This window comes from Perna viridis, chromosome 4 (genome assembly GCF_037379345.1).
Source record: "Perna viridis isolate PV_CMFRI_1.1 ecotype Kerala chromosome 4, ASM3737934v1, whole genome shotgun sequence".
In the NCBI taxonomy this organism is placed as follows: Eukaryota; Metazoa; Mollusca; class Bivalvia; order Mytilida; family Mytilidae; genus Perna; species Perna viridis.
In genome coordinates, this window is record NC_142448.1 from 50,641,492 (window position 1) to 50,667,738 (window position 26,247).

At 33.0% G+C, this 26,247-nt stretch overlaps 1 protein-coding gene across 5 annotated transcripts in view; it reads right to left on the reverse strand.

Moving 5' to 3' along the window:
• Window positions 1–2,836: 2,836 nt before the first annotated feature.
• Window positions 2,837–26,247, reverse strand: part of LOC148620437 (aminopeptidase N-like) — a 45,322-nt gene continuing 21,911 nt past the window's right edge. For 2 of the 5 annotated variants that reach the window (XM_088581320.1, XM_088581319.1), the window contains exons 8-21: window positions 24,734–24,868; window positions 24,031–24,096; window positions 21,088–21,153; window positions 20,249–20,436; window positions 19,250–19,350; window positions 18,562–18,701; window positions 18,076–18,131; window positions 16,861–17,008; window positions 15,701–15,777; window positions 14,347–14,460; window positions 13,062–13,229; window positions 11,976–12,116; window positions 4,827–4,908; window positions 2,837–3,402 (exon numbers count right to left, since the gene is read on the reverse strand). In XM_088581320.1, the coding sequence (XP_088437446.1) occupies window positions 3,259–3,402; window positions 4,827–4,908; window positions 11,976–12,116; window positions 13,062–13,229; window positions 14,347–14,460; window positions 15,701–15,777; window positions 16,861–17,008; window positions 18,076–18,131; window positions 18,562–18,701; window positions 19,250–19,350; window positions 20,249–20,436; window positions 21,088–21,153; window positions 24,031–24,096; window positions 24,734–24,868 (1,626 nt within the window). In that variant the 3' untranslated portion in view covers window positions 2,837–3,258. Of the gene's footprint in view, window positions 3,403–4,826; window positions 4,909–8,156; window positions 9,063–10,382; window positions 10,519–10,541; window positions 10,624–11,164; window positions 11,327–11,975; window positions 12,117–13,061; window positions 13,230–14,346; window positions 14,461–15,700; window positions 15,778–16,860; window positions 17,009–18,075; window positions 18,132–18,561; window positions 18,702–19,249; window positions 19,351–20,248; window positions 20,437–21,087; window positions 21,154–24,030; window positions 24,097–24,733; window positions 24,869–26,247 lie in introns of those variants that run through there. The other 3 variants (XM_088581321.1, XM_088581323.1, XM_088581322.1) reach the window with 3 other exon arrangements.

The following is a 26,247-nucleotide window of genomic DNA, read 5'->3' on the forward strand; positions in this document are numbered from 1 at the left end:
TCGATATATCAACTGAAAATAATAAATGATCAAGGGAACCAAATTCTATTTGCAATCACTTTGATCATTAAATTATCAGTGAACCCTTCAACTGTATGGTCAGTTTTGTTGGTGTACACTGTAAATTGTAAGAATAAAAAAGTGGTTTAATACCGCTCTACACTGCAGGCTTACAACACGATGTTTGAAAGAATAATCAAGGGAACCAAGGTTATAGCGGTAATCAAAAGAATGTAATCCAGGGACAAAGACCACACATGGAAAACAGACATACACAACAAAAAACATAAAGTAACTAAAATCATACATACAAAGTAACAAAAGTAAATGAACAACTCGGACTCCACTAAAAACTGGGAGCACGGGCCAGGTGCACCGGAAAGGTTAGCGTCCTCTGCTTTTCGAAAAAAAACCGCCAAGTTGCTCATAAAAAGTCAAGTCCGGGGGAGACAAACGAGGGAAGGAAAACTATGACCCGTTGAATAAATAAGTTTTCATGGTGCTGATGGATACAACATAACGATCCACGAGTTCATGATAACGACCATAAAACTTCTGTAGTGATAACTTCAATCTTGTAGCAACATAACCCTGTTCCAGAAGCCTATTTGTAAGAGTTCTAGTGCGATACAAAAAGTTTGCGTAGTTTCGGCAAGCTCTGGCATAACGTATCAGTTGTGATATGAACACTCCATACGCAGGAGCCGAAGGGATGTTGCCACAGATGAATGGAAAGTTGACAATTCTGAATGAAAAGTCATCACGTTTGTCGTCAATAGTTTTCCTTTACCATCGATTTCTAAGTGTAGGTCAAGATATGAGGCTGACTTCACAGTGTCTGTAGTATCCTTTATCTCAAGATCTTTTGGGTAGATGCGATGTATAAAATCCCCGAAATTAGGATTGTTTAAAGATAATACGTCATCTATATAGCGGAAACTGAGATTGAAGGATCTAGCCAAACGATACTCTCTTTCTGATCAGATCAGCTATAAAGTCAGCCTCATCATCTTTTAATTCTATATGCGTTTCCTGTTCATATATTGAGTTCCAATGATAAACAACGGGAACATCAAACATTTTGCCGATTAAAAAAACGTGAAAAATATTTCGGCATTATTGCCCGATCGATAGTAAAAACTATTCACCATGTAAACGGAAAAATCAAGGCTTTTTGGGGAAACCAGTTAAAATGTTACACGTTATTTTCTATCGATTAAAAAAACCCTTCTAGTACCACGAAATTCTTTTTTCTTAAATTCATTTCTAGAAGAGATTATAACCCACTGAGGAAAAGAGTTAAGCGTCAGACTTCAGAGATTCAGATATTATACATGTCTAACAGGCGAATAGATTTACATAACTTTCTGGACCTTTCAATAACAATGAATGGGTCTCTTTTTTTCTCACCTTTAAGTGAAATTTGTTAGAAAACATTGTCTTATGCTTCGAAGTCTAAGATTTACCTGTCATACACACCTTGGTTGTCTAGCATTTTAACGTTACTTGTAAGAATTCTGTGATTATATCAATTGTACTTTCACTTATATATAGTTTGTCTCTAACGTGACCGATGAAGGCTACTATCGTTTTATGCCATACATAAATTGTAAAACAAAAAATTGAATACCATGTTTTACTCCATCTGCTGGGCAAAGCTTATGTCCACGAATATGTCTTCTATATAAAGTTGCAGTCTTTTTAGGAATCATGCAAGTTCTATAAAATGTTATACACCTACAAAAAGGCTACATATTTTTATTTTATTTTTGTTATTATGTTGCTTTATAGGTCTATATGATGTAATGTAAAATTATTTATTCCAATCTGTCTACACTTAGGAGATAATCCGCTTGGAAAAATCCAATAGTTTCTATTGTATTTGGGAGTCATTTATAGAGTCGTCTCCTTTAATTTTGAATTAGACAGTACATTCTATATAATTTTATCTCCCATGATCAAGGGTTATATGAAAAACCACATGTCACTTGCTGATTACTGTGACAATTTATACAAAATATGAAAAATAAAAATGTGTAGGCTTTCCACCCATGAATCACTTTTTGCATGATTCTCAGCTGAAGTAGTACTTAATAATTTGTAATAAATGATATGATTACGGTTTTGAAGTAAAGGTATGTGAAAGAACAATATCTACTTATTAAAACATATATACATGAATATTGTATATGATCTTGATAATTATACGTTATTGTGTATATACAGTATTTATTTTTCCGTTTTTCTGTTTTTATATTTTTTGAGTCATAAAATAAGAATGAAAAGGTTGTCAGAAGAAAACTTATTCTTGATAGATTGTAACAATATCAACAGGTCACATAAGTAAACCAAGGTTAAAACTCTAGCAATCAAAACCTCTATCATTTAAATGAAAGATTACTTTTAAGTGTCAGTCTCTGTAAGAATCAGGCAGTGGGGGAAACATGGAATAAAAACATCATTTTACATTTATATAGTGTAATTTGACTATTTGCACCATCAGAATCAAGGGAAAAGAGAATATTTTACATATCATGTTGGTGCATTTAGTCATAATTCCATTGAAATGCACTGAAAATGAACATTTCAAGGGCTGATAACTATGTCAAAAGCCTCATTTTTTTAACATTCTATTAAAAATTTTCAGAGCAAAGCCAGTGATGCAGAGATCAAATAATGGTCTTTTCAAACAGTAAAAGTATCATTGATTGATATTACATTGTCAGATCGGTGGAATTTTGACATGTTCTGATTCTTTTTCCATTTTGCCTGATTCTCACAAACACTTACACTTAATTAACAGTGATAACCGAGTTCTAAACAATCACACTCCCAATAATATAACAACAATTTTATTACAAATCTAAAAAACATATTCCATCTGATGTTGTATTATAAAAAATACGACAAGAGTCATTTTGATATAATGTTTTCTTATTTTGTTTTGTACAAACAAAAACCTTAAAAATTTCACTATGAGTAATAATTGTTTTTTTTAATGAGACATGTAATATTAAATGTAAGCTTGGGTTATATCACTTGTTTAATACTATTATGTCTTCATATAAAAAAGTTTGCAAGCTTCCATTCGTACTCATTATCCTGTTTTCATTTCTATCATCTCTTTGTCACACAATTATTCATTTAAAAATTAATCCTGCCTGAATTATATGAGGGCTAGTATTTGATAACTGACTATACAGAAAGCACTTTGATATAATATATTTTTTTGCAATGTTACGTTACTTAAACATTTAATTATGAGAATGCATTTAGCCATGTACTTAGTTTAGAATAGTTTTCCGTCATCCACTTAATGTTGGAAGTGGTCTTTTCAATGGCCTGGTTAAAAGCTCGTGCTCCAGAACCTAAGTCTGGTTGTTCTGTGATAAACTTCTTGATCTAAAATAAATATAAACCAAAATCAAATTAGTTCCAAAACTTTTTAATTAAAACATTCTCCAACTTCAGACATAAATATACAATGTCAATCGAAAATGTACAAAGGAAATGTAGAGTAAAATCCAAATTTTAAATAATACCAAATAAAACCCTTACTTGTCAAGATATATAATTTCACTGCAAAGTGTGATACTTTTATTAGGTATTTATTCTCTTCTTCTTTAAGCAACACCTGTCCATATTACAGAGTTTAAAATTGTTCATTTAGTATTATTGTTATTAGTAGAATAATAATACTGCAATGACATTATTCAATGTGGGAGGACGCAGGATAATGTTTCCATAGATCGTTGTACGTACTTAATTTCTACCGTAAGTACGTGATTTACTGAAGTTGACGTCAGTAAAATTTTAGTTACCGACTCAAATAAGAAATGGCACATTGTTGGAGACAATTTTGTTCTTGTCGAGTTATGTAGTTCTTAAAATTAGACTTCTGGGACAGGGTTATGTGTCTACAAGATTGATGTAATCACTACAGAAGTTTAATGGACGTAATCATGAACTCGTGGATCGTTAAGGTGTATACCCATCTGCACCATGAGAACGTGTACAACGTGTCATACTTTCCATTTACTCTTTCTTCTACCCCGGACTTTTACATTCTTAGTAGCTCGACGGTTGTCTCTAGAAAAGCACATGACGCTTACCCTACAGATGCACCTGCACCAATCTCCCATTTTTAGTGGTGTCCGAGTTGTGTAGGTATTATTATTGTTAATTTTATATTTTTTTTATTGTATGTGGCTGTTTTCTACGTCTGGTCTTTGTCCCTGGATTACATCCATTTGATTTCCACTAGAATCCTGGTTCCATTGATTACTCAGACATTTTCCCTACACGTACTGGATGTATTGTAATTGATGGCTCTTCTTACTTACCGTAACAAATGAAAGTATACTGTTGTTGACAATTATGCACCCGTCGTGTTACGTACTCACTTTTTTTGTCATGAAACGTTCGTGATGTATTGTAAATGGCGGTTCTCCTTACCTGTATTGTACCGATATCAGTAAAAAAGAAAATTCAGTAATCAAGAGAACCAAAGTCATAGCGGTAATCAAAAAATGTAATCCAGGGACAAAGACCAGACATGGAAATCATACATATACAACAAAGAACATAAAGTAACTAAAATCATACATACAAAGTTACGAAAGCAAATGAACAAATCGGACTCCACTAAAAACTGGGAGTATGGACCAAGTGCATCGGTAGGGTAAACGTCCTCTGCTTTTCTAGAAACACCCGCTGAGTTGCTCATAAAAAGTAATGCTTGATGCAATGATATACCCGCCACGTTCTTAGTTTCCTCTTTCTTCTCGAATCGTACACGACATAGTTTATTGGATGATTCTACTCACCGACTCTACGTCATATTCTGTGTTAAATTTTTCAGTAATTCCGGATATTAAACGGGAAAATGAAAAAGCCCCGCCTCCGTACCTACAGAAAATTAAAATTCTCAATTCATTAGTGTGGTTCTGATTTTTAAAAAAGCAAAAAGGGAACAGGTTGGCATTTAATCTACAGTAAAACCAGTCTAAACCAAACCCCCGAAACAGGAAATCTAGATTAAGTTTAGGGATTTACATCCAAGGATAACAATTTTTGTGTTTTCGTAATATCCATTGCATGGTCTGAATTTGAATCTATGTACTTTTTATAAATGATCCTCTAACATGAATTGGCTGTTTTCGAAACCATAAAAGCCACGTGAACGGAAATCCAGGGGTTGTTAATTTCTTTCTTCCCATTTGCAACCGATGGTAAAAAAAATCAAGTACCTTTCAACCACCGGGAGTTGTTTAAATGTCTGCGGAAGGGTTCCCACCATTTCCATATTTCCTTCTTCCAGTTCTTTATTTATCATCACTGGTAAATTTGGGGTTTCAATATGTGCGCAAAAGCTCGTGTTCTTTATTAAAGCTAATATGTTGTAAATCTTAAGTGTAAGTGTAAGAATCAGGCAAAATGGGAAATATCAGAAACATGCATATCAAGAACCCACCGATTAGACAATAAAATATCACTCAAGGATGCTTTCTCTATTCGAAAAGACCATTATTTAATCTCTGCATCACTGGATTTGCTCAAAACATTTTCAATAGAATGTTAGAAAAATGAGGTTTTCGACTGAGTTATCTGCCCTTGAAATATTCATTTTCAGTGCATTTAAATGAAACTGTTACTCAGCATAATATTGAAAATCTTGTCTGTTTTCTTCTTTGATTCTGATGGTGAAAATAAGCAGATTAAACTTTCAAAATGGTGTTTTTTTTATACCATGTTTCACTCACTGCCTGATTCTTACAGAAACTGATACTTAATTCTAACATCACGAGTGGGGGAGTAATTTAAACCGCTCACTATGAAAGAGGAATCCAAATGCACTTTTCATCATATTAAAGTTATTCTTAACTTTAAAAGTAATTCATGGGACATGCGCTAAATACGATAATCAATTAATCATCTTTATTTCATCCGTTTAGAACAGTTTAGGGTAGACTGGAATCACTGCTAGAAAGGTTATGTACTGCTTAATTGTTGTCGTATTATTTACTTACCGTGATCAGTTCAGAAGGAGTATTAAACTTTTCAGTTAAACCTCCAATGAGTGACGTTATTGCAAAAAGACAAACACCATAACTAGATAAGTACAAATCTAGGTTTATTTTATTATTTTCATACCAGTTATAAACATTATGAAAGTTATAGCAATTTTAATTAAACCTGACCAGAATCAAAGACTTGGGACCCTCTTTTGAACATGTGTATACAAGAAGCAGGGGTTGGGGTGGTGATTCAACGAAATCTGTAAAACAAAAAACAAAAAAACGAAAAATACTGTGTTTAGTTTTATTCAAACAACCCTAAAAATATTCATGACAATAATTTACCGCCCAAAAGTTTTTACTAGTTGTACACGTACAGACAAAATGACAGGAAAATTACAGTCCATTTCATCAGCATGTTATCGTGTAATGCATTATTCTGCTTTCACGGTCTTTAATTTACAGTGGAAAGGAAATTCCCTCAAAAAATATAACACATAAATTTTGATCGATGTATACCTGTTACCATAGTAATTTGCCTGATTTATATGGAAGTGCATAATACATACTTTTTGAAAGGATGTTTTTTAGTCATTTCATATCAGAGAGACAAGGCGTCTCAATCTTAATCTGTAGTTTTTTATTAATGCAAAAATGTTGTTTATAAGATATCAACGAAGGATTCATGTGTTTTTATTAGCGTCTTACAAGAAAAGATTGCGCTGTGCCAAGATCGAAGTGTGACGAGTTGCCATTCTGGTCATTCGACTAACAAGAGATCTTGCTTCGATCACCTCGGTTCTTTCTTTTATCAGTATGTAGCTTGGGTTTATTCCATATATGTTTCTATATGTTTCTATATTTGGTACACAGTTTGTGCATCTGACGGTTTCTTAGAGATTGACCCTGCTAAGTTTTCTATTTTTAGTTAAAGAGTCATCTTCGCCTAGACAAAAATCTCCTTTTGTAAAAATTCTTGCGAATCGTTATGGATACACAAAAATTGAAAGATGCAAATTGTTAAGAAGCAGTCTGTAGTACGATCTAACAATTTTCAAAAACAACAGACTCCTGGACTACTTATTAACACAATTTCGCGGTCTACAATGAAAAGACGTCGACTGGTCACTAAATTTTAAACCGTAGAAACTTGGAACCTTCACCATTGATCTTAGATGGTGTATTAAATGATAAGAATGTCAAGGTCTAAGGCTACTTTGAACTTGGAATTTTTGACCTTGGCCTTGTTATGATTACTCGAAAACAGTAATAGATAGAGAAAAATGTTAGCATAAAAATATGCATCTTGATTACATCTACATTATCCATATAGAATTAGAACGGTTTTCGTAAGGCGTGTTGGAATGGCAGCCCGTTAACCGACACATGCAGTGATTTTTGTGGTCTTCAACTTATTAATCACAAACTCTGGCTACTTAAAATTATAAATATTTTAAAAATAACAATCCAAGAATAATGTCCACTCTGCACTTTAAAATTGAAAGAGTTATCGCCCCCCCCCCAAAAAAAAAACAAACAAACAAACAAAAAAAAAACAGATTTTTATGTTAATTCCGAGGCAAACAGTCTTTTATTTAAAGTTTACTTTTTTATGAAAAGTATCCAGCAATAGAAATACACAAGCTACCTGCATTGAATGAAATGTCTGTCAACTAAAACTAATAAAATACGGCAATTTATCTATTATTTGTAGTAATTTGAATTAAGAGTGTTATCTGAGGGTCGTGTATATAAATTTATGATGAAAGAGTAATCAAGGGAACCAAGGTTATAGCGGTAATCAAAAGAATGTAATCCAGGGACAAAGACCTGACATGGAAAACACATGACATACACAACAAAGAACATAAAGTAACTTAAATCATACATACAAAGTAACAAAAGTAAATGAGCAACTCGGACTCCACTAAAAACTGGGAGCATGGACCAGGTGCACCGGTAGGGTAAGCGTAAGTAAGGATTAATAAATATTTATTTCATGAGAAAAAAGTCGCTGTGAAACAGAAAACAAGTAGATAAAAAGTTTTAAAAAAAATGTTTTAGATAGGAATTCAATACTTGAACTGTAGACAATCATCTCCCTGAAACAACTTTTTAAGTGAAAAAAAAGAGATGTAATCGCTTCCACTAAATTTCTATTATTTATATATTATTTTCTCTAGTACAAGATTATATGCATGGCTTAAAATTGAAAAATGTATACTTGTTTCAACTCCATATGATAAAAAAACCATTTGTTTGTATAGTTGACATAAGTAGAATAGAGGAAAAGATTCAATTATACATGTATCAGTGAACCACTTCTACAGCATATCTTTCTCTATTTCTAACACTTCAACCATTGCATTGATACTTTTTACTCAATTATTCATTGGCTACGAAAACTGGATAAGCATCAATTTAGTATCTTTCTTCACAGTATTTCGTTAAAGAGTGTTCATTGAAGTGTCACATTTGTACGCAAACACCGTCTGCATATTTTTCTTATAGCAATGCATGAGTCACAAGTTACTACAATCCACAGTTTAAGTACAAATCTTTGTAAGAAATTGGCAAAATTAGAAAAATGTGAAACATATATGTACATGTCAAAACCCACTGATCTGACTTCCACTGAAGTCTTCTCCTTCTGTTGTGACCACTATTTAATATCTGCCTTACTGGCTATGTTACGAAATGTTCCATTAGAATTGAGGGTTTCGCCATTTGCCCTTAAAATGTTCACTTGCAGTGCTCTTCAATGAGAAATTATAACTTATTTTACCAAGATGCCTCTATTTTTTTTTCATGCTGACCATGTTTCACTCTGGTTTCCTCAATTATAAAGACTGCTACTTAATATTGTCTATAAAACGGCCGTATTGTATATGTATAGATGGTAGGCTAGTGACTTGCCAGCCATTGTTGAATCACATGGTAGTGTGTCTTCATCCATTTGATACTGCTTTTGATTTTTTCTATTGAGCGATAGAACGCACTCGTACCAGCACCAAGATTTGGATACTTAGAAACAAAATCTTTCGTCTGAAATAAAACAGAGAAGCAATAAATAAACCTGAAAAATGGTGACAAAACTCGTAGAGGAACACCCCGAATCTTACTGTATTGATCATATAAACAAAATTTTCAAATAGTAAGTTGGTGTGGCTTAGTGTGAATTCTTTACTACGTGTATATGAAAGTTTTGTCAAAATGTTAAGTGAATGTAATAAGCAATTGCAGAGAAAATTAACCAGTAAGTTGTTTACGGACAAAAGGATGACCATAATTTATACTTTATAAATACTGGTACATGTAATTATATTAAGTACCACGACTTTCCTATTATATGGTGTTGGAGCTGATCCAGACACTTTAAAAAGAGGGGTGCCAGCCGGGTTTCTCTCAAAAAGGGATGCTCGGACATTATTTGCTATTCTACGTCAATTTCACGCATGCAAATGACGATTTTTCCAATAAAAAGGGGGTACCAACCCACTGCATCCCCCTGGATTCGCCACTGTGGTGAACCAGTAGATATAACAAGCTCCATGCAGCGGCGGACGTTATTTCAGTTTCTTCCTAACCACTGCAGACAGGCATTTTGAAATTCTCGGACACTTTCATATAAAACGTCGTATTACTATCGAATAACATCGCGTAAATTCATTCACATCGGCTTTGCAAGATACTTGCATTTTCTGATAGGGCTAGCTGCAGTGTCTAGAGTAAATTTCAAACGTCAGACGCTATTTCGGAGCTTGTACATTTAGTAAGTGAATATAAAAAACGCTAATTGGGTTTGGTCATTTAATAAAAGGGATATTTTTTTCCTATGAACAGCAAATAATTGATGGCAGTAGAACTGAGACAAATGTATTGCAAAAACAAATATAAACAAAGTGATGTAACTTTTACAATGAGAAAGAGAGCAATTACCACTTAATCCTGTATCATTCATCAATAATTAATTTCACCCAAAAAAAAGTTAACAAGTTCATAAATGAAAACAACATCTATTATACTAAAAACCAAAACCTGAAATATTCATGCATTTTTTAATCATTCCAATTAAAAAACAGTTCACATTGATAGCTAGTATGAGTTCCTATCGCAATAAAGATATACTTTTAAAAGATAAAAAGGATTTTCATTAACTTTCGAAGACAAAATATATAAATACTTTGTAAAAATACTCACCACTATAGAGTCCAATTAGTGAGTAACGTAAATTGTAGAACTTAAACTTTTCTCATAAAAAAAGCATAAGGTGGTCGGTTTGACTGTTCGCAAATCCATGCATTTACAAGACAGGTAACAGGCAATTATTATCACAACGGTGCGTTCACAACATTCAGACATCGATGCATAAATAGCTGAAAAGCTTGAAACATATTCCTTCTGTAAAACTGTATAAACAAATGTTAGGTGTTCTTCATCACCAACCCATGCTAACCAACACCCGAAGCAAGCATTTCCACAACAGTTCGTTCACAGCATACTGACATTTAAAAAAAATTATACCTGTTCCAACTCAAACTCAGTGTTAAATTTTTCAGTTATACCACTGAAAAGGTTTTTCAAATTAAATGCCCCTCGACTGTAACTGAAAGTAAAATTCTCATTACAGTTGACCATAACTGTCTCATTACATAGACTTCATTGGACAAAGCCAGTAACTTATTTGTTCGTTTTATAGAGATAGAACATGCCGTATTTAGGCGTAAGTACTTCGTGGCGGTTGCATTTCTTTACAGAACCATAATTCATAATTTGTTGTCAACTACGAAGTTAATTAACTAATCAGTGGTTACTCTTTGGATAGCCAGATCATAAGCAAATTAAGTATCAGTCTGGGACACTTAATATTGTTGGCTTACCATTTGGAATTTAACATTTACAAACCACATAATCTCGCATAATAGTTTTAAGTACGTAGTATCGATTGGATTATATGTTATAGTACGTTATATGTTACAGCACCTGAACCGATCCGTGCAATCACCAATCAGTCATCGATCCGTCAAACTGTTCCGTTAAACCGGTGATCGCATCATGTGCCCACAGCGCGGTCAACATATTTTATGATTTCCGTTGTTTTCTTTGTTATTTGTACACATGTTTATATAATGCAATAGATTAAAACATCAATTTAAACTTTTATTTTACATGTTATATTTTTAACAATCAACTGTCATTTCACATAACAAAACTGCAATCATAATGGTCACCGGACATCGCTGATCGATCCGTCAAATCGTTGTGCGGATCGGTTCAAGTACTGTAGAATCTCCCAATACATCAGTCTTCTATTACCAATATATGATTGTTGGACACATCAATAGTTATTCAAATTAAAACATTAAACATTTAGAGAATTTAGAGAAAATTTACTGTGTTTCAACTGACAATGTACAGAGAAAGTAGTTCTACAATTTAAAGACACCATAAATGTATTTTGTACTGATTTGCAATGTTTTTATCCATATTTTGAATACAAATTAACTAATTCAAAATTGGCAAATATATGAAAAGCATTAATGTAAAAAGTTAATAAAGCAATAAAATTTGCCCAATAGATTTTTCAAATAGCATTTTTAAATATTTAATTCATCTTAGCAATACAAATCCGTAACAAAACTTAATTTTCCACAGTTTCCCAACCTTCTCCATTTATAGTGATGGAAAATCTAATTACTAACGGGAGAACGTGTATGCATCAACGGCGAAAAATATGGCCTTCACACCCACTCATTGACCTAAACTCAGAACGATTGTGAGTTCTGCATGCAGAAAATCATAATTCTGTTTATTACTGAAAGAATATCTGCTTTATCAAAATGAACAATTTTTTTTTAATCAAACCCCAAACCCACTGAATATATCAAAATATGATAAAATTTGCAACAAATTATGTTTTTCCCTCCTTGATTATAGTTATAAAACATACCAACTTACTCATTGAATATGAAATTCCAGTTGCCTCTTATGAAATCCCAGACCAGAGATCTTCCTACTGAATTCCTTGAAATGTATACTATCGTTGACACGGCGTCTTGTTTCCGAATTTCCTCGGGTTTTATCGTATACGTCAGATACCTTTATAAAAAAAACATTAATTACTTTTCGATGTGCTTTTCGATTTAATAATTGCCTAATCTAGGCATACAAAACTATAGAGGGATTAGGCCCTACAAATTTTAGTATCATTAAAACTTCTCCAACCTAATATTTGGCCTTTACGTTTGCACTCAGAAACCACTAACGTGAAAACAAATTCATACTCTATAATGAATAAAGTAAGCAATGATTAAATCGAGAAATCAATTTAATTGTCGTGTATTTTAAGTGCAAGTGTTTGTAAGAATCAGGCCAATTGGGAACAAATTTGAAGCATGCATGTCAAAAACCCACCCATCAGACAATGTTATATCATTCAGGGATACTTTCATTTTTTGAAAAGACCATTACTTAATCTATGCATCACTGGCTATGCACAGAATTTTTTTTTAATAGAATGTTAGAAAAATGAGGTTTTTGACAGAGTTGTCTGCCCTTAATATGTTAATTTTCAGTGCATTTCAATGAAATTATATTTCAACATGATATGAGAAATATTGCCTTTTTTCCTTATTTCCGATGGTGCAAAATAGTCAAATTACACTATCAAAGAGTAATAAAGGGAACCAAGGTTATAGCGATAATCAAAAGAATGTAATAAGGGATAAAGACCAGACATGGAAAACAGAAAATGATGTCTTTTTTCATACCATGTTTTACCCACCGCCTGATTCTTACAAAGACTGACACTTAAGCAACCAAATAGTGAAAGATTAAGGTTAAAGAATATCATATCTTGAATAACATATTCCCCGTTTAAACCAAATACCAACCGCCATTCGATATTGAAGGAAAGAATTGGTCTCGTTAAAATATTTTCCGTTTTTACAGAACCATAATATTTTTGCATTTTTGCACAAGAGCCTACGTGAACAAGGCATCTCAACACAATAATTTTAGTAATAGAAGGCCTCTGAAAGTCACCTGCTTAAAATCCAAACATCCCTGCTGCAGGCCAAACTTGACAGCAATACAACCTTTTCCGTTGCCACATTAGAAGTTTTGTACTTATTATAAGCGAAGTCCCACTCCTCTACTCCCCCATACTTTATAGCGGTGCAGTAAATGGTTGATCGCAGATTTACATCGATACTAAAAATACAAACAACAATAATGTATATATGGTTAACACATTTTTGTTATTTTCACATTTGGTCTTACTGATCAATCATTACTTTTTCAGTGACTTCAATAAAGAATATAAGCCAGTTTGACGACAGTGGCACTATCAGTAAAAAGAGTAACGCTCAAAATGAAGATAATAACAAACAATCATAGTATATTATAACGTCCTGAAACCTCGTACTTGCTGCTTTGTTGTTGATTTTTACTGTCATCTGTCATTTTTCCTAGCCATGAAATATGTAAGTGAAGATGACAGCAAAAGTCAATAGTTTAAAAAGTTTTTGCCACAGTTTACAACAAAGGAGTCAAAGAACAAAACAATAGGCAATAAAGACAAACAACAGTATAACCTTATTTACCGAAACCTTTTAGATGATTTACTCGGTCTAGAAAGATGTTTAGTTCATGTACGTTCAAAATGTATTAAAATCGGAATTAAGTATCTTAAGTAGAAATCTGGTTTTAATAGTTTTCGACTTCATTCAGTCAGGATTCATTTAGACAGGATTTTATAGTTTCAACCATTTTCCTGTATTAGTCACTTATATTGTGTTGTTATTGAGGCAGTCAACGACATTAGCGATAATGATGTGCCATACAAGAGTTGAATGAACGATATACAATAAGATGTTAACCGGATGAGATTAAATTTGCCGCGGTTCATATTTAAAATTAGCGATGACGTCATATCATAGGCAAACATACTCACTGACTTATGTTCATTTATCGAATATTTAGTAAGAAACGTAAATTTTGACGTTGAAAGTCTGTTTTGTTGTTTTGATTTAAAATATACCATGAGGAACTTATGCTGTGTTTCTTACATATATGAAGTCGATAGTTCTACTACATAAGGACATTATATATCAATATACCGTTAAAGTGATGACCCTGATTTGTCCATTGGGAGCCACGTAAATTGAATCTATTGATTTGCTCCTTACTTGGTCTCGGAGGCAGACATGTTGTGACCGTCAGTATTCCAATGGTCTCGTCTAGTTCATGATTAATATATGCAAGAGTTTAGTTTATATATTGATTGAAAAAATAAAAATGCAAATTAAAATTTAAAGGTAAAACTCACGGATTTTGTCCATTGGGTGATTGCATCAGTGTCTTAAATAACTCTGTTGCGTTTTTTATACACTGATCGTTTCCATAACTACAGGCTCTGGATACAACAATTCTCCGTACATACCTGAGAGTAAGTTTAGATGTCAAAGACATAAAATAAATACTTCTGACAATTATGTCTCAAAATGAATACATAAAACATTAACCTTTCATTAAAAAAAGTGAAAATTGTATTGTCTTTACCTCATACCAAAGAGGCGCAGATTTATAGGGGCTGAACTTGCACCCTCTTTACCCCATTTCCAAAATTTAAGGGGGTTCAGGAAATCTCTCGATTTTTCACAAAGTCTGCCATCACAATTTTATCTCTTCAATTCAATCGGCTTCTAATTGAATTTACGATCTTGACGAAATGGTCCCGTTGTGCCAAAACAATCAGACGTAATTTGTTTTTTCGTGTATTATAGTTCTGGTTGATCATTTAATATTGCTTCTATGTGTGTGGTATTTGGGGAGCTTTATGTTCTTCTTCGTGTGTGTCTATTTTATTTATGTGGTTGTTGTCCCTGGGTTGTGTTCTTTTTTCAATGATGCATGAGTTTTTGAATCCCTTGACTTTCTTTTCTTTATAACTTTTACATGCCCAGGGGCGAATCTAGATACTCTAAAAAGGAGGGGTTCCTCAGGAAAAGGGACTGCCAGGACATTATTTGAATTTTTTTCCCAATTTTACACATTAAAATGACAAACTTTCCAGTTTTTAGTGGAGTCCGAGTTGCTCATTTGCATTTGTTACTTTCTATGTATGATTTTAGTTACTTTATGTTTTTTGTTGTATATGTCTGTTCCCCATGTCTTGTCTGTCCCTGGATTACATTCTTTTGATTACCGCTATAACCTTGGTTCCCTTGATTACTCTTCCAATAGTAAAGGGAGGGTGCAAACCCCCTTCACATTCCCCGCCACTAAAACCGTAAAGCTGGAAATTTGCGCGAGATTCAAAATTTCACTGTATTCGCAAGGTGTAGAGAATTGCAAAAATAAAAGATCGCCAAATTTATGTCTAAATATTTTACATACAGTTTTCCTTTTAAATCTTAAACGCCAAAAAATAAAGACTGCAAAAATTTTATAACCGTATTCATAAATCAAATCGCAAAATTTGTCATCCACGAAAAGTACCCGCTATATGGTATATGGATTAGTTTTGTACATGATGATAATTCAACATAACGCAGAAAGAGTTTGGTTCATAGAAAAATTATATTACTTAATTTTTAATTCTTTGAATTTATCAAAATTTTATGCAGATATTTTCTCATAATATAAATGCTCTTTTCACTGTGATTGTTTTAGCTACTTACGTTTCTAGATGACTTGCCCCAATATTGTTCATTCCAAATTTTTCGAAGGGCTTTGTAAACGTTTGCTTCATGAAATTCTGAAATTTATCAAATTTATAATAACATTAGATTATTTAGTATTTTTCAACGAAATGAACATGAATACTCCCATGATTTCAAAAAATATTAAACTACCTGTTTATCACTTTTTTGCAGAAGTGTAAGGCATTAGTTTTCTTTTATTTTCAGTTTTCCTAACCTTAATATGTACGTTTAATAAGTGATGCAGTTTCATTTCGAAGGGCTTTTAACAAAATAGCGATAATACATTATTTTAAGACTAATTTAACAAGACCTGTGGCAAAAAGTTAAGTATTCATGTGATAGGTCAAGTCAAAAGATTGATTATCAAACATATCAACACTAAGAGCCATATCTAGTATGCTTAAACTGAGATAAACATTTTATATGTGTATTGGGATTCCTTAAAAGCAGATATTTTAGTAGTTTGTTTGTTTGTACAGTATACAATCAAATAGATAAGAGATAAAACACAATAAAAACAATCTCTCTCCATCACTTATCATGAACTAGTAATGGTTTCATTCCTTTTTTCTGTATATTTATTTGTAAGTCCCAGGGGAGTAACCAACTTTTGGTGCAACATTCGAACATCTTAATTTGATATGAAAGTCATCAATATATTGCGAAAGCAATAGTTTAAATAACGTGGTACATACATGTATATTGCCATGTTTCCTGAAGTCGATGACAAGGTGTAATTTTGAACTGTTTTCTATTAAGTACCAGTCCACATATTTTTCAGACAATGATAAAGTGATTCATGGTGTAGAAAAACCCATCGAGCAAACGATGCGTTTTCACTCCACACATGCTATAGTTTCACATAACGATAATCATTTGAGCACTTTTAGGAAAATCATACATTTATCCCCGACTAGAATCACGAACGAAAAGAAATTCAGAGAGCCAATTTCATGTACAATCTATATAATTTTTATCTCAACAGCCCAACAATCAAATGAAAAAAATGACTTGTTATTAGTTACTATTTCTGAACAAGAAATAAAACTAAATTTGGTACATGGGTTTTTGACATGCATGAATCACCTTATGTCTAATTTTCACAATTACTATCACTTTTGCATGAATTTACTTACAGAAAACGGGCCAAATAGTTCTGTCCTCTCTAACATGTATCCAACATATAGCAGTTGGTCTGTTGCAGCTGTGTAAGGCAGATAGTTATCTTCGTTTGAAAGGTATTCTACAGTTTGTAATGCAATTTCCATGCGTAGTTCGCCAGACCTAATTATCAGTGAATGCGATAGCGATGATAAAAGGTGAAGTGATATCTAAAGTCAAAACTCAAAAAGCAAAAGCCGAGATTACAAAACTTCAAACTGATCAAAATTCAATATTACATCAATTATACCAAGCCTCTTGCATTTTCCTGAATTGACTCTGTGATCAGGGCCTTCGACCTCATAGACATAAAGTCTATATATTAACATTAAAATAGCCTGTCTATGTTCTTTCATAATCCATGTTGAATCTAAAGAGTAGACAATGTTTTCATGAAAAAAAAGATGGACACCGAAAAGATGATTCTATAAAGGAAATAAGAAGGGCTTTAGACATGTATGCAATTCTTCCTTAAGTGTAATCTTTTAAATCTGCTTCCACCTACGGTTTAGCAGAGATGTCGAAGAGATATTACTTTTAATTATTTTCTTATCAAATGACTATCCACGGAATATACAATATAAGATAACAAACAGTAGTACAATTCAAGATGACCAAAACTGTCTTTTCAAAACCATCAAAAAATAGTCATCAATTATACGATCATGTGAATTGTTATGACGGGACCCTTTTGTGTCTCGGGGATCTGCACTATTGCTGCTATGTTTATACCGAATTGTGCTCATTTGCAATATGATGAATGACATTGACGGAGCAGGACATGCTTACCTTCCCGGAGCACCCAACGTCACTCCTAGTTTTTAGTGGGCATTAATATTGCTAGTGCTTTGTTTTTCGTGAGATGTCACGGTTTCTTATATTTAGCTTTTATATACATGTATGTATGTTTCATATATTTTATCCGATTCGATTGAATGTGAATGTAGATATTCATTGTTTACTAAGTACATGTACAAGTACATGTATTTTAATTTTTACGTATTTGAATTAATCCACCACTGACGCTCCAATTTTTTTTTCAGATATTAACAGAAAAGTAACTATCGGTATGATGGTACTAGACTGCTTTTACAAACAGCAAATGGAAAAAGCAAGAATACACATGTTGGCCATCTGCCCATCCCATCCCATTAAGTTGCACAAACACAAACTACCAGTAGTTAACTTACTTTGCAAGGTTCCATGCATCGTTTATAATTTGTGCACGATTTATGGGGTGAATTGCCTGTTATTAAATAAAAAAAAAACAACTGTCAACAAAAACAGTGTTTCAGCAAAACTATATTTATTAAGGGAAATTGTCTTCAAATAATAAATTTTCCATATCACTTATCTTACCCTCGATACTGTACTTGATGTAATATTTCCTTCACGACCAAACAAATGTGAAAGAGAAACCAAGAAAACCAGGATTTCTAAGGTTAATAAATACAATACAATCCAAAGAAAATAACCACAATCAATGAAATCAACCAAAATAACAAGTACATAGAAACAAAATATAACTAGAATGGAAATGGTGAATACGTCAAAGAGAGAACAACCCCAGCGGGATGAAAAATGTGAAAGGTAAATAAGCAACACGTACTCAAAAACTGGGAATAATAACAGGTGCATAGATATGATAAATATGGGCAAATCAATCCAACATTTACCGTATGGTTTGTTTTTAGCTGCTTTATCAGCTTTGACCAATTATCCTCAGGATAGTTAACTCTGTAGTATCCATACTGCATAACATTCCCAATGTACCAATCATTGCTCGTGAATCCATTCATCGCGTCATTTACTACAACTAATACAAAAGGTAAAGTATCATTGAATATGTATATCAACAAAGAGGAGGATAAGTACATGAGCAAGACCATATAAACAAGATCCAGTAAGAAAGAGAAAAAATAAAGAGAGACGAGCGTCATTAACCGTACTGTATACTGGAATAACTCGGGTGGGCTGGGAAGATGAGAAGTTCCGACTTCTTGTAACACACCGATGAAGGTCATGTTCGGTAGAGTATGAAAATCTTTAACATGTGTATTCATTAGAAATGTGTGAAATGACAGAATAGCACTCAAGTCGAATATCAAAGGTTTATTTTTTTTGTCACATTATTTATGGTTCATACTGAAAGTGATTATAAATTACGGATGTGCACGGAAAACAGTCTTATAATCAGTGAAATTATGGGTTGTATCAAAAAGAACTGTTCTATGATTGGGAAGGCAATAATTACATAATTTGCAGTTATGAGATACACTTATTCCTTTAGCCAGTTTTAATCCTGATTATTGATGACTGTAGTACTGCTTAGACCCTCAAAAGGAAGCACACTTATATACTTACCGTGGCTGCCGTCACGGCCCATCCATATTATATTAGAATCAGATTGATTAAAGTTGAGTTGGTTACTCGTTGTAAAGGTGACTGGAACCTCCCATTTATAACTAATGGTAGCAATAAAGAATTAATTATAATTAACTTTTTATCTTTAAATGTCAACTGAATAGTATTGATGTACTTAATATACGAGTTTTTGTATTAAGATTTTGTTAAATATCAATTTTAAATTCCCTCAAACATACATTAAAATAAATAAATGTATACTAGAAAAGTTGATGTATATGATAAAAAACTGGGTTTTTCATTTGTTGCAAAAACTGAAATTATTGTTCCAGTAATAAAATTTCCAGTCCCAATGAATCTTACATTTCTGTGACTAATGTCTTGCCGCAGATTTCTGAAAAAAGTACCTATAAGTGCGAAGAGAAATGCAATTTGGTTAAAAAAACCTTGACCCTTGAACTCCTTCATTCTTTCTTAAAGGTATAAAACCCATATAATACATGTGTGTATATTTTACTTTTATACATATATAATTCTCTGGACCAAAAAGGCAAATAATCAACAGTAAAACATAATATGCCTCGTGTACAGCTCTTGAATGGTATAAATTTCAAGTAAACACCATATACCATCTCACATTCCCCATTCCGTATTGGTCCCATTTCTATTCCTCATACCAAATGTATATTTTCCATTCCCCATTCAATATTGGTCCCATTTCTATTCCACATATCAAATGTCCATTTCCCATAAAACCTCCATTGCATTTTTCTTAACAAAGCTATAACAATACCAACTCAAATTATATGCGTTTTTAATACTTCAACAATTAAATTGCTATTTCAATTAAATAGAATATAATATTGACACAAATAAAAATAACACACACTAATTTCAACAATTATCCCCATTCCATATTCAACCTAATACCCACCCCTCATTGTTCAATATACCATTCAATGGAAATATTATTCCATTCCAAGTACTGTGATAACTAACCCAAATGGAGATGTGAAAGTGCCTGGATCTGTAGCAGTTGGGTCCATGAGATAGCGAGATTGTTCCAGTCGAAGATTTGATCCTTCTTTTTCCATGGTTACGACTGGAAAGTTCATCTGTAGGGTCCAAGTGTCCATGATGTGTTTTACATCATGTACTTTCTGATCTTTTCCATCTGCTATACTTTGCTGCAACAAAATAACATCGATATTAAAGTTATTTCTTCTTAAATGTAGAAGTCTTCACAAGAATCAGCTAAGTGGGGAAATCTGAAACAAGCAAGCTAAAAACCAACCAATCACACAATATACTTTACTAAAGGAAGTCTTCACTATTTAAAATATATTTGATCTCTGCATCATCGGACATGATTTTGTTATAAGAATGTTATAGAATTCAGGATTTCACTACTGATGAAAATTTAAATAGGATTCTTTTTCTGTCCAATTTATAGTATTTTTATTATCATTCCAGGATCAAGTCATACTTAAATAAGTGTAGAAACACAAATTTGAAAATTATGCTAGACAACACGATGCTCCAAATAATTACTTATTTGGTAACATTTTAAACAAGGGACTTCTGTGGGAAAAATATACGTACACAAATACCAATCTCATTGGCAAAGTCCAACACAAATCTATAAGACCTTCCGTTTTATTTAATATTTAAATAATTAAAACAACAAAGTTTATATTTCATTCTTTATCTATTGAAGAAAAGCTTTTACAAAACAATGTAAAATGTATTTTTAATGTCTTGATTTTCTTGCATGAAATCCCTGATATAGCCATTTCAATCAATATATCGTACAAATAAAGCCATAATAAACTACTTACATTTCCTAAGGCATACCAGAGGTCATCATGAAAAGCAGCATCATATGCCTTTTCTTTAAGGTACCTCTAAAAAAGAACCTTTAAGTGATAAATATTCCACGGGTTGTTGTCTTTTTGACACCATATCCATTCTCGTTTTTTTTTTTTTTTTTTGTGTTTGTTTTGTTATATTTGTTTTGTTATATTTGTTTTGTTAGGTTTGGTTTGCTGTGTTGTTCATTTTTCTTATAAATGAATGTGTTCTGACACTATAAGATTCGGCCCTAAAAATAAACTCAGTACCTGTTAGTATTATGTATGCTTGCTTTGCCTCTTTATAGATCTAATCCTTATAGCCAAATGTAACCGAGTTTTTTGACAATTCTTTACAACTGAGAAGAAAAACTTGATTTGATGTCATTCTTTTTAGACACGAATTTGGTGAAAAGCTTCGACATCATAGATATTTCAACCATAAGAGCCTATTATAACAAGACAACTTTTGACAAAGGGTTTACTTCGTTAAAGCATGCAGCTCATATATCCGAATAAAAACGCTGGCAAATGTACTCATATTGCAAGAAAATAACGAAAATTGCATAGACACTATACTTGACAGGTAAATGATTAAACCTCTCGTAATTTTTTTTGTCTGGGTTTAGTCATCTTTTTAAGGCAAAAAAATGCCAATAGTTGCTTTGTTGATAAGCTGCAAATGTAAAAAAATGTCAGTTAATGACATTGACGGAAAATTGCCTTCCGACAATGATAATATTTATTTCTTAAAACATAACTGAATATGATTCATGATAATATCCCTTCATGTACATCTAAATATGTTCCAAAACCTTACCATTGCATTAAAAAGGGGTGGTCAATGTCTTTTAAAATCAGTTTAACCCCACCGTAGATTGTCCAAATACAGTTAGGAGATGTTAATCGGTCTTCCTGTCGTCACATCACTTTTTAGTTTGATATTAAAGAATCATCATAGTTCAGTTACCATGGAAGCCGGGGCAATCTAGAACTTACTTGAAAGTGGTTTCATTTTTTGAAGACCTTTATGTGATCTCTGTATGTATTAACTATTGTGTACTTCGGTAATACGCTGTTGAATTTGTTTCGTTTCACCATAACCATTATTGTACTATTAAATTTCATTCAAATCCGTTACGCGGTTCAGAAGTTGGGATTACAAGATTTTACATGTTAAACATCTAACGTGGATTATCTCATTTAGTAGTCGTCTGACCATAAATATATTTCTTATATGCATATCTTCATATAATATCCAATCTACATGTACCCGTATCATTTCACCAAAATCCCTGGTCTCGATTTCACAAAAAGTCGTAAGTGTAAAGTACATCGTAAGTAATGACGTCATAAACTAAAATAGCATTGTGACGTCATGATTTACGATCAATTTCACACTTACTTTTTGTGAAACCGACGCCTGGAGCGGTTTCAGGAGGAGTTGTGCTTACAAGACATTCAGACAGATCTAGACAAATAAACGGAGGAAGACAGCCACACCCACAGACAGATAACGGGTTCTTATGTACCCACGTATGTTTGCGGGATTATAAATATCATTAGTATTTTCCTATTTGTTTTACTTTAATTAAGAAGTTTGATATGATGATTGAGATACAGCTTTCCGGAAATTGCTTCCCCTAACAGAGGTTTGGCAGTAATTTCGTATTGATTAAATGAAAGAGTAATCAAGGGAACCAAGGTTATAGCGGTAATCAAAAGAATGTAATCCAGGGACAAAGACTAGACATGGAAAACAGACATACACGACAAAGAACATAAAGTAACTAAAATCATACATACAAAGTAACAAAAGCAAATGAGCAACTCGGACTCCACTAAAAATGGGAACATGGACCAGGTGCACCTGTATGGTAAGCTTCGTCTGCTTTTGTAGAAACACCACCGAGTTGCTCATAAAAAGTCAAGTCCGGGGTAGACAAACGAGGAAAGGAAAACTACGACCTGTTGAATAAATTAGTTTTCATGGTGCAGATGGATACATCATAACGATCCATGAGTTGATGATGACGACCATAAAACTTCGGTAGTGATGACTTCAATCTTGTTGCAACATAACCCTGTTCCAGAAGCCTATTTGTTAGAGTTCTAGAATAAATAGCATAGTAGTAATATAATTAACCCTTGCAGGAAGAAATAACCGTAGGAGGAATTTTATATTATATCTATTGTCGTCAGGTCGCATGTAGGACATTTTGTCCGTGTTGGTAGGTCGCAGGAAGGACTTATGTGTCCATCTATTAAGAATGTAAAAACTTATGTACATAGAAATAGTCATAATTATAGTTTTAAAGTGTTCTAAAAAATTTTGAACATAATGTTTATTTAAGGTAGCAGCTAAAGGTCCCTAAAATTTACGTTTTAGAATTAAATTTAATTAGTTGATGAATCTAAAACTAATTTGTTCTTAATACCCTTTTTGATGAAAGTATAATTAATTGGAAAGAGTTAATAACCAAAAAATGATCTCGAAAAACGAAATGAGTGAACAGACATTGTTCCATTCAAGCGTTCTTGGCACCATTAATAATATTTTGGTCATTCACGCTAACGATTTGAGGATCCTATTTATTATAAAAGATTTTCTCCTTAATACATTGCTACTTTAAACATAAATGTTAAAACTCGTGATCATCAGATTGATGCGTGTGTTGTAAAGATTTGGGGAAGAAATATTACAAAATTAAATTCACATTTATTACATAGAGAAGATTCGATGAATCACTCATCCCTTTATACCATGCAATGCTGAGCACAGCATTGTGACTAATTCGCAACACCACAACTTCTTTCACATTGGTTGACTTCACACGAACTATAATACTCCCAAAAAATTTTATAGCATTTAATTGTAACTTAGTGATAAAAAAGCGCATGGAACACGGAAGCAAATGTGTAATATTTTACCTCAAGTCCTCGTCTGAACGTCTCCTCTCCGAGAAAAAACCTCATCATACGAATAATAGAGGCACCCTAAGAAAAACACAAGTTTAAGATTCAAACTATTAATACAAAACGAAAGTTAGTGGCAAGACAATAAAAAACAAATGTATACGAACGACACCGTAATTGCTTAGACCGGAATAATAAATGATTTTTTGCGCCGCAATCGGGGGAAAAATGATCAGATCGGGGTCCATTCAGGAACTTTAACTACGTATGTGATCTCTGCTCATGTCCTTTTGTCATATTCGGTGAATATACATGTCTGCAGCAACAGAGGTGATAGATACACAATAATAGATCAAATGTTCATTCAATCAATCGTTGAATGAGAACGTGAATGACCTCTTCGGAAGGTGTTAACATCACTAAAGATAATTTGAAATTATGTATGTATTAATATTTCACTTACAATATTTGTTACAAAAGAGTTGCACGCAGGTGATTACCTGTTATCGCTTTTGAAAACAAAAAACCAATATTTATTCAGCATAATGAACTGATTTAAATAAGAAAAACGTGATCGGCAAGTTTATTTTCACAAATTTACGGTTAAAATCATAACAGAAAAACAAAACCCCTTTCAAACAATACCGCTTGATGTCACGAATAACTAACAAGGTACACATTAACCTGTTTTGTCAAAAACCTAATGGTGAAGGAATACCTTTGCGTATGAAATTCGGTCAAAAATCTCATTTATCTGGTTAGGGTGAGAGACAGGAACGTAGACAGGATGTGACGTCACAAGTCCGTCAAAATCGAAAACATCTTGCAGATCTTCCACAACAAATTGTTCAAACTATCAAATAAAAAGTGTTTGCTTTTTTAATATTAGTCAAATTACGCATTTTATGACATGTTTTGATTAATAAGGTACTAAGCTAACGTTGATTTTTCGTTTTTTCTTTAACATAGTGGTTTTTTTTTAGCAGTAGAAGTAAAGGCTTGGGAATCTTCTGCCGTATATAAATCGTAATAGTTAGGCACCATTACAATAGCATTGTTTGCTGTACAACCATGACCAAACAAAGGAACACCATTACAAAAGCGAGAGAGCTGCCAGCAACAAAGACTGCAAAATAAAATAAGAATAGTAATAAATTACTCCACTTTCTAAAGAACCTGTTTTCATCCCTGTTTTTAGTGGGGATTTTACATTTCGTTTTTATTTTATTGTTCATTGGTCTATTTTCCTTTTGATGTTCATGATTTCTTTCTTGTCCATAGGGCCCTTTGTTTGTTACTTTTTCCGCATCGCTATATTTGAATTAAATCTGAAAAGTATACCTCTTCAACGAATCAAAATTGATCTTAAAAAGCATATTGTATGGATAGAATTAAGGTTAAAACAAATATACATATTTTCCCAGTAAAAAACTGCATCAGCAAGCCTTTATGGACAAGGTTCAAAACTTTGTATTCTACAAAGACTCTTTACATAAGCCTTTCTCTATTGGTGTAATACACAGTCGTGTACAAAGACCCTTAACATAGCCACCCTTTAAGGACGAGATTTATGAACATGTATTCTACAAAGGCCCTTACCATCGGCCTATCTTCATTGGCGAGATCTACGCCAATATATTCTACAAAGACCCTTTACATAAGCCAATCTTTATGAACGAGATCCACACCCATGTATTCTACGAAGACCCTTTACATAAGCCAACGTTTATGGACGAGATTTATCAACATGTATTCTACAAAGAACATAAACATAAGCCAATCTTTATAAACGAGATCCACACCAATGTATTCTACAAAGACCCTTTACATAAGCCAATCTTTATGAACGAGATCCACACCCATGTATTTTACAAAGACCCTTTACATAACAAAGGTCCTTACAATCAGCCAACCTTTATGGACGAGATCCACCCACGTGGATTTCACAAAGATTTTTACAATTCGCTTAATCCACACCCATGTATTCTACAAAGACCCTCAACATAACCCAACCTTTGTGGACGAAATCTAGCAACATGTATTCTACAAAGGCCTTTACAATCAGCCAACTTTTATTGGCGTTATCCACGCCAATGTATTCTACAAAGACCCTTTACATAAGCCAATCTTTATGAACGAAATCCACATCCATGGATTATACAAAGACCCTTACAAGTAGACATTCCTTATGAACGTGATCCGACCACGTTTTCTTCACAGAGCCTTACAATC